General features: G+C 43.8%; 1 protein-coding gene across 1 annotated transcript in view; it reads right to left on the bottom strand.

Moving 5' to 3' along the window:
• Positions 1-2,219: 2,219 nt before the first annotated feature.
• Positions 2,220-10,277, bottom strand: part of akap6 (A kinase (PRKA) anchor protein 6) — a 286,320-nt gene continuing 278,262 nt past the window's right edge. Inside the window, exon 23 of the mRNA XM_050062199.1 lies at positions 2,220-7,891. Coding sequence (XP_049918156.1) covers positions 7,847-7,891 — 45 coding nt within the window. The 3' untranslated portion in view covers positions 2,220-7,846. The remainder of the gene's footprint in view (positions 7,892-10,277) is intronic.

Below are 10,277 nucleotides of genomic sequence, written 5' to 3'. Positions count from 1 at the left end.
AGAAACTCTTAAGCCTACCAACATCAAGGCTCCAAACATCCCATGACTTGTACTTCCAGAGGGAACAATTATGACAAGGGATGATATTTGTTGTAGGGATGCACAAATGGAGTTTTTTTTAACCGATACCAATAACCGATAATTACCTGGCACTCATGGCGGATAACCGAAACGAGAACTGATAGTTTCACATTTTCGTATTTTTAAAAAGAAGTGTATAATGTGTTGTTTCTGTACACCTGAGGGTAAGAGAGGCTGAGATGAAGTGAGAATATATGGCTGAGTTAATATTCCACAGTTCTGACCAAACCAAATCAAACTGACATCACTATTGCCAGCACAACAAACACGAAGAACAGTTCTGACTCTTCATACCTGCCAACATCAGGTCTACCCTCACCGCCGCGCCCACATATAACCCTACACGATAGTTACGGGTCAACGCGGCTGACCCGTAACCCGCGGGTCTCGTGGGTTACCCGCGGGTCGGGTCAAGAAATGGGTGCCGTAGCATTGTTCCGACCTCTCATTTTGTCCGAAGTCCCGTTGTTCCGATATGTGATTATACTAGGCTATACTGTGTTTGTGTACCATAGAGGATCAGCCAACGCAACAAAAGTAGGCTACTGGTCGAGATACAAGTGTCATAGAGAGGACAGAGTGAAACACCATAACCTCCTGTTATTAACTCTGGGGTCCAGGGTGTGTGGGGAGCTTTCCCGCGGTGCTGAACGGCTCCCGGCGGGCGTATTTCTGCCTTGATGGTGCGCCGCGACCGGCTCTGGGTCAGCTGGGAAAGGCTTGAGGCGGAGCAGGCTCACGGCTTATGTGTTTGTCACTTTCTTTTTCATTTTAACCCACACCATGATCTTTTCCTGACCCTAACCAAGTGGTTTTTGTGCCTAAACCTAACCAGACCTTAACCACAGGGCATCATGATGATTTCGGAACAATGGGTTTAATATGGTCGGAACAATGGGATGTCGGACCAATGGGTAGACCCCAAGAAATGTTCATTTTATTGGTGGGGCGGGTCATTAAAGATTAAATATATTGGATATAGCCTACTTGTTATCAACACTGTTGTAGGTTAGGTAAATGCATGTTACGTAACGTAACCTGCGACCTGATGTCACAAAAGCGCCAAGCAGCGGCCACAACAAACCAGAATCAATGAAGCAGTGAAGATGGAAGGAGGGAGGGAAAGATTACGGTCGGGAGAGTAGGCTACAGAGTTAAAAGAAAAGAAGCCTAATTTTATTTTATTTTATGATTTATTTATTGTTTATTTTTATACCAGGCTTAAGATTTGAATTTGTTGTTGCCAGTTTCCAGTGTCACTCCAAGGGCTGTTTTCAAGCACCTTTGTCAGACCAAATAAAAGCCTTATTCAATGATATATTTAATGTGTATTTAATAGCTGCGGGGGTGGGGTGGGGCGGGTTGTGAAAATAAATGCGGTTGTGCGGGCGGGATGGAGTGGGTCAAATTGGAAAAAAACCCGACCCGTGCATCACTACTACGCGACAGATGAACAAACGGCTGTGTCTCTCACACACACATGCAGCCAACGATACAAATAAATGCTAACTGTAGCATCAAATGGTTAGCAGTTATTAATAAGTTTAACAACAGAGTTGAGCCTTTTAAAAGCTCAGTGTTGGATGTTAGCCGTTGCTGCTAATTAGCTTGTGCTAACACTGTGGAGTCAGTCCTTCAGCAATGTGTCTAACCTGTTGAACAGCTGCAGGAAGTTTGTAGATCCGGTGGGGTGTTGGGACACTTGGCACAATCCTGTTGTCTTCCTCTGGAGCTGTGAAAGACGTCCACACTGCGACATGTTTTACCCTCTAGACAGCGTGCTGCAGTTCTTCTTCTCTGTGTTCATCAGTAACTCACAAACCAAGTTTAAAGGTACATGTACCTCCACCCACTGTGTCAGTGTGTGGATGCTGCCCTTGTTAAGTCAGTGAAAGCAGTCTGGCTTCATGTTATCAGTGCTATTTATTGGCTATAATTTTAATTACTTGAATAATGTATTATTATAAAATTGTCCCATTATTGGCCAATAATTTATCGGCCCGATACATATCATGCATCCCGAGCTTGTTTTGCTTTTCTGTGAAACAATTTGTTCTCTTGCAACTTTCACCCCAAAAACGACAGTAAAAACCAGACATGCACATGAAGAAAACACAATACATAAATTAAATTTTCCAATAAATTAAGTTTATTTGTCAACAGTTGGTTTTACATTGTAGTTAGCAGGAACCATGCAGTCAAGCTCTTTATGGCCAATACTAATAATAAAGATATTCCACATCACAGGTCACATACAGAGTTAAATAAACACAAACACCAAGCATTCCTCCCTCTGCATTGTACACCAAGGTTCCACACCTTTACATATATACACAAGCTCCACCTGAACCTTGCTTGAAACTTTTCGTTTCTCATTTTATTTTTTTTGTTGTTGCATGTTTTCATCACTTTACTGGGAAAGCAGTGGTTTTAATTAACAAAACAAAAGGTAGAAGTAGTAACAGTAGAGCAAGGCACACAATTATATTTGAAAGATTTCAAACCCTATTTTGTCCTACACACACACACACACCTGTCTCAACACCAGTCCCCAGAATACCCCGGCGTCACTGCTAATCATCATTTCAGGAGTTGTCTAGAAAGTAAAAAAAAGAAAACAATACATGGTACAGTCGTGGTGTACATACAGTACGTACAGCAGTTTTAATAACAACACACGTCCCCATCAACAGTCATCAAACCTCAACGCCTACACAACAACACCGTTTCAGCTTTCGCCAACTTTGGTCGTGTTGCATAGATTAAATCCCGTCTTGTCTTTATTATTTCCCTTTTTTGGACTCGTGGTTCGACCCTCAGTTTGCAGACACTGAGAGGCGGAAGGTTTAGTTCAGGATGTACTCAGGTAGAGCTACGTTTGACCTGATGGGTGTGAATATCCATCGAATCAGAGCACAGTGACGTCTTCCACCATAGCAGCAGGTTTATCCTTTAATTCATCACCAAACCTCCGAGATTATCAGTTTTTAGGATCAATCAGGACTTCAGAACGATGTCTGGTCACAAAACAGATCATCCTTCAAAGAACGCAGCCTATGAATACTTGAAGGCTCAGGATGAACATGTCCTTCCCTAAATGAGATGGTCTGCAGAGGATTAGCACTACTTCCTCCCTAGAGAGAAAACTAAGGGTTGAGTCATGTATCAACATGGAAGTTCATGACCAAGAGTGCTTGACCCTGTCCGCCCACAAATGAGATCTACAGAGAATTCACCACGTCAATGCTGACTGGACTGACCAAGAATACTTGCAGAGAATATTTTCTTGTTCAGGAACTCAGAGGAAACTGTACTGGCCTCTGAATAGACTAGCACCGGGCTAGCAGGCTGAGCTGTGCTTTCTTCAGATCAATTGGTCTACGGGGGATTCACCACAGCATCATCACCACCTCAGGTAGTCATCATCGATTTACTAAGCCAGAACATCTAGAGTTTAGAGTACAGCTGATTCTCAATCAGCAGCAAGGAACAACCTGACCAGTTCTCAATAGCTGAACCCGAGAGTTTGACTCCAAATCAACTCTGGAAATGAGTCGGACGTGCACGACTAAATCAAAGTTTACCAGTGTTAAGCCTCGTTTCCTCCAAGAGGTCCAGTTCAGTTCAGTCCAGTTCGGTACACATTAGAACGGTTAGTTTAACGTTTCCACAGTGAAAAGTTGTGGATGGTACCAATGGAACCGTTCCTTAGCGTCCCCATGTTTGGTCCCCCCTCTGTTGGGGTACCTAGTAGGGATGGGCATCAATTTTCGATTATCGATGATTGATTGTTAAGGCTTTTGATCGATCACAAATAATTTTGATCGATAGTCGCAGTGTTTCCCCTACAATGCCTGGCATAGGTCCGGCGAGCCGCCGTGCCAACGAGACCCCCCGCGCCAAGGAGACCCTTCCGCCTGGCGAGCACGGCGGCTCAACGGGCCTACGAGACCTATGCCAGGCAAAAAATCAGAAACAGACGGAGGCTCTCATCGCTCTCCAAAGCCTCAGCGGCTTCCCTTGAGGCCTCTGAAAACACTACGCCATTGAAAGACGGAGGTTTTTCTGAAAACTGAAGCCTGTAACTCTGGCTGGCAACGGTTGTAAACACCCAGGGGTGAACTGCGCATGAGCGCCATTCTTCCTCTTTGGCCTGGGGGGTTGAAGCTCAAAACTGGGGCAGCTGCGCTCTCTTGCGGCGACAGTCTGCACTGCACTCTTTTGTTTTCTCTCTTTTGAAATACTCGCTTATCAATGAATCGATAATTGATCGTTAATTTTTTTCATGATCGAATAATGAATTTTGATCGTTTGCCCATCCCTAGTACCTAGCACACAGATCTGGTACTAAAAGGTAGAGCTGTGAAAACTGCTGCTGTTCAGGGCTCAGGGCTGAGTTGTGTCTGGTTTTATGTAACCTCTGTTCATACTGTGGCAAGTTTTTCATACATTAGCAACTGATAACTATAAAATGAAAAGATGGTTCACTGCCTCTGAGCATTCCAGTTGTTTTACTGTCCTTCTTCAAAGACATACACTTTAAGTGTTTCAAACATGTATATGAATTTCAACCAGCATATATTCTAATCCTTGCTTGGAGAAAAAGAAAACGTGGCAGGGCGTCGCTCTGCTGAGCTGCGGCAGCACTACACTGCTCCCGCCTGAGAAGGACTAAATGCACAAAGCTGCTATTTTTAAATATCCCATGGAGAGAGACTCTCACTGCAGCCTGTTCTATTTTGTTCTGAAAATGTGGGCGTGCAGCCTCGTTCTGTGGACGATAAACCAGGTGCAGATTCCATCTGTGTCACCACTGATGAGGAAATACAGCGAGTGCTGGACGGAGCAGTGAGTGACAACAACCTCGCCCACATTTAAGAGGACTGTCTGAACAGACCGAGGGTCTAGGTACCATGTCTGAAGGGTTACTGCTGGTTCCAAAGGGACTGGACTGAAAGTGTTTGGTGGAGACGAGGCTTTAGACAGTTGGTCATGATTTTCCTTTTCGAGCCTCAATCCTCAGTATTCCTTTACACTCGTGATCATCCAGTTCAGAAGATTTAGCTTCTATAAATACAGCAAAACACAACTTATTGGCCTCTTTGTACTGAGTAAGCTTCAATGAATCTGAGTCTTGGTTCTCTCAACACTGCATCTGTAAATCAGGACGAGATTTCTTCTTCATCTGCTCACAGCAACTTCCTCCAACCCTTTAATATTTCTCAACGACAGCTTTAACAAACTGAGTCCATGTGTTCGTTTGTTGTGTCTGCAGCGTGGTGCTGATACTACAGGGTGACGAGCTTCTACCAAAGCTACAACTGTAAATAGATCTACTGAGTTTTGTCACAGCGACAGATTATGAATACTGACATCATCTACAGACACAGACCGAGTGTTATCTGTTAGGAAGTCACATGCTACTGGTGCTGCAGCGCCGCAGCGTACACGTTTAACAGTGTGTATATTAGATATCAGAGTGTACACGACTGCAGCTTGAAAAACTGAGACACAGTAAGAAGTCATGCAGACTGGCTGAAGATGTGTTTGTGTCCAAGTGAAAAATACTGAGGTATCTTCAGGAAACTACAGGAGCAGAAGAGGAGGTGAGGGGTGACGTGGAGAGAGAAAAACAGAAGAAGTTGCTGGTTGCTCAAAGACTCAGGTCTGACTCAGCGTCAGACGTCAGGAAAAAGTTAAAGCTTATCAACATTAAATTAGACGACTCTGTGCGACTGTTTGCAAACATTTTGGCTGAACAACTTAGTTGGCTAAGTGCGTATCAATCTGTCTGCCCCCTAGTGGTCAACAATGACTTAATGCTGCTTTAATTCCCAAAAATGGAAACCTGTTATCCAACCGACATGTTCAAAAGTGTTTTTATAAGATGCAGGTTAAACTGAACTGACTTTTTTTCATTTAATCACTCAGGATGTTTTAATAATTATTTAATTATTTCGTCGATTTTGTTTTGTGTACATATTTAAATTTCATATAAAATTTCCATCCAATTGAGTCTAGTAATCCTAAGATTAACCAAACAAGTACAATTTATGTTATTAAATGAAATATAACTGAGATGATCAGACTGTAACTTACTCATATTAATTATTTGGGGCGGCAGTAGCTCAGTCCATAGGGACTTGAGTTGGGAACCGGAGGGTCGCCAGTTCAAGTCCCCGTCCGGATCAAAAAATATGGAGTGTGGACTGGTAGCTGGAGAGGTGCCAGTTCACCTCCTGGGTACTGCCCCCAACCGCTCGGAGCGCCTGTCATGGGCAGCCCACTCTGACATCTCTCCACTTAGTGCATGTATAGGTCCAGTTTGTGCATGTGTGTGTTCGGACCTGTGTGTAATTGACAAACAGAGTGACAAATTGAATTTCCCCTCGGGGATTAATAAAGTATATAAAATTAAATTAAAAAAATTAAATTAACTCAGTAATGTCTCGATAATCTCAACTGGATCTCAAAACTAAAAGACTTGTGTCACACAGCGTCACGCAAATTTCCCAGTCAAGTTAAAAATCTTCAACTGAATAGCGTGAATTTCACGTCATTTGCGTCACCTGGCGCGAATCCTGGCTATTTGCGTCTCTGCATTGACTTGTATTAAATCTTGTCGCTCAAAATGCTCGCATCACGTTCGGTGTGAACACACCTTTAGTCTGCTAACAACTTTTACAGCCATGTTGATCTCATCGAAACTTTGCTATCACTATTTTTCAGGGATGTAGCTTGGTAGCTAGCTGGCTAGTGACGTAGGAAGATGCTGTCCCCATTCTTATTTGGCATAACTCAGTAGACACGTCTAACATTTCTTTCTTTGTGCAACCAGCGTCTAGTCAACAACAGGAAGCAGCTTCAACAAGAAGACACATGAAGACGACAGTGTCCCTCTGTGTGTTAACCTGTAGAAGCTGATCCCAGGTCAGCGTCATTCCCTCCATCAGTCACATCCAAAGCTTCCTCAGACTCATTACTTTGAGTGTTTTGTTCGTCCTGTTTGAGTGTGTCTGACACTGGCACAGTTCAGAGGTTCAAGTAGCATCGTCCGACCTCTGCGCCTCAGAGTCAAACCGAAACATGCTTGAAAAAATTATAAAAGAAAATGTATGAAAACACAATGAATACAAAGATTAAGCTGATGTTGGGTTGCCTTCACTGAGATGTAAGAAGCCATTTTGTTGGTAGAGTTTCTTCCTGTTTAGTCTAATTTTATATGAGAAATTGGACGTGTAACTGTATGACTAATAAGTGAAATAACTATACAGCTGCAGGAAACTAATCAATTCTGTGTCGTGATGTTCTGTTCAGAAATATGGGATTTCTCTGCAATAAAATCAATGAGATAATCACATTTAAACGGTCGTTGGATGTATTGTTACCACATTGTTTTCTTCAGAGCGGCTAAATCTTCTTTGTATTGTGATGTACATTCTACATATTGTCCACAGACTAACTCAAAAATATGTTCAGCCAAACCAAAATAAAGCTGCTTCATCATCACTCCCTGAAAATCAGACTCATCATTACTGTGAAAAAGTTGAAATCAGTCGTGAGGTTTAACCCTGAAACTGCTGGATGAGTTTTCAGTCCAGTTTCTTAAACAAACCGTTGAGTTACAGCAGTGAGATTTGGGAGATCAGAGAGGTGAGAAGGCTCCAGGAGCAGAGAGGAGGAGTGGGGGGGGGGGGGCAGCCGCAGCAGAGACGAAGCCCAGGAGAGAGATCAGCTCAGCGGGGAGGAGATGGAGAGAGCTCCCTTACAGCTGGATCCTGGAGGTTCCTGCTCCCAACACAGGTAGTCTCTGGAGGGAGGGATGGAGACAGAGGAAGAGGAACATGTTTAAATGTTGGTCACTCTTCTACTCACTCATAACTTTATAGATTTTGCTGGTTTTTATGTGGACTCACTGACGATGTTCATACGACACAGAAATCAAACACAGCCATCATTAAAGTCAAAGCTTAAAAACATTTCTTTATCACACCGCCTGCTCCCCCGTAATGACTGCAAACTAATCTTTAAACTCCATTTAAAATTATTTTAAATTATATTTTACCTAGTTTTACAGATACAATCGTAACTGCCTCTGTCTCCTGCTCTGTATGTTTTATTCTGTATCAGACATTCAGTCGTTTTCTGTTTGGCTTCTCTGTGAAACTTTCCAAACATGAGTCAGTGATGAAACCTGAACACACACACACACACACACACACACACACACACTGTCTCCCTCTCCTGTGTGTTTTGCTGCAGACCTTCTGCTGTCTGGGTCACAGAGCACATCATGAGCCGCATTCACGATTGCTTTAATTGCACCTGTGTCTGTGTACAGTGTGTGTGTGTGTGTGTGTGTGTGTATGTATGTGTGTGTCTGTGTGTGTCTGTGTGTGCCTGTGTGTGTGAACAGGTGGGCTAGACTGGGGCACGCCATGGGGGTCAGGACCAGCTGTACGCATCACCAATATGATGTGTGTGTCTGTGTGTGTGTGTGTCCTTTGTCGTCGGGGTACATGTGTGTGTGTATGTGCAGAGCTTGATTTTGCACTTTCATGTGTGTATTTCTTTACTTGTAAGTGTGTATGCATGTTTGTCCTCTGGTGCGTGTGTGTGTGTGTGTGTGTGTGTGTGTGTGTGTGTGTGTGCAACATGTCTGTCTAACCTGCAGCTGTTGGGCTGTCAGAGCTTCTACCTGGACTCTCATGCCCTGCCCTCAGGGGTGTGTGTGTGTGTGTGTGTGTGTGTGTGAGTGTGAGTGAGAGTATGGGGGCAGTAGGTTTTGCTTTGCCCTGGAGGCACCTATAGGGTGGCCACATCACACACACACACACATACACACACACACACACAGATTGTGTCAGTGACGGCCTTTTGTTCGTGTTCAGCAGCTTCCTGGTTTGATTTGAGTTTAAAAATAGAAAAGATGATGAAAACTAAAACAAATTCACCGCCTGGATTATCACACAGCAGACACACACACACACACACACACACACACTGTTTGAATGATATAATAATTCATGTGAACACTGGATGAAAATATTTCAGGAATTTCATTTGAAGTGAAAACATATCTACATCAGTGTTTCTCTCTGAACCAGATTTCAAAGTCATTATTATTCATAAATGTAAAAACACTTGATCAGTGTCAAAGCTGACGATCAAAGTGCTTTAAAGCTTCATGAAAGATTTTACTTTAGATGTAAAGCATCATAAAACATAAACTGAAGGAGGGGTTGAACATTTTGCTGAGTAAGGGCTCGCTGGAACAACTGATTCTGTCATCACATGTCCAAATCTTTATTTTTTTATTGCATTTATTTCTTTAGACTCTCCTCCTTTTCTCTTCCTCACTGTTTTTTAATGTCCACCTTTTTCTCCTCCAACGTTTGACACAGTCGTATTTTTTTCCATACATAAAGAGAGTATCAATGAGCTTTAACAGGTGTTGATTAACTAGAACTTTAAGATAAGGGATGTTCTGCTGCCTCTCACAGCAGCTTTAGTCTGAGAAAAAAATAACTTCATTCACTGGGCCGACTGCCGGTGACTTTTAAGGTGGAACGTTAAAGCTCCAGTAGGCAACATTGTTTTGGTATAATTGAGTAAAAATTTTATAATATCCTCTAAGCATAATGTAAATCATGTGGTCTGAGACAAACAATAGGTTTCTGCACCTCAACATGGCTCTGTGTTCAGCCTCTACAGAATCAGTATCGTGCTGATGTGCATCAACCAATCAAAGGTCAGCTCAGCATTCCTATTGGCTGTTCTACTGCATATGCACGTTCCCGTGCTGTCGGCAGAAGGGGAGAGCAAGCAGCAATGGTGAACAGTGCACCAGGTAAAATAGCTATTCCAGCATTGGCTACAACTGTCTACACGGCTAAACCCAAAAAAGGAAGACAGAACTCAGTTCCCCGGAGCCCCGGAGGGAGGGGAAGGGTGAGGTGGGGCCGGGCCCAGCCGGAGGGCACGAGGGTCGGCCGTGGGAGAGGAGCCGAGGGCTCTCCGCGGAGAGGGAGAACCAAGCCGAGGGAGTATGTGTGGGGCGGGCTGCTGCGCGGTGAGGGAGAGCCGAGGCTTGGGAGTATGTGCGGGGCCGCGAGGGAGGGATGGGGAGGGCTGCTGCGCGGTGAGGGAGAGCCGAGGCTCCCAGAGAGGGAGAAATAGAACCAAGTAGGATAAAA

Source organism: Epinephelus moara, chromosome 14, assembly GCF_006386435.1.
Source record: "Epinephelus moara isolate mb chromosome 14, YSFRI_EMoa_1.0, whole genome shotgun sequence".
NCBI classification, from domain to species: Eukaryota; Metazoa; Chordata; class Actinopteri; order Perciformes; family Serranidae; genus Epinephelus; species Epinephelus moara.
Note: the sequence above shows the minus strand (reverse complement) of the source record. Positions and strands in the feature narration are given on the sequence as shown.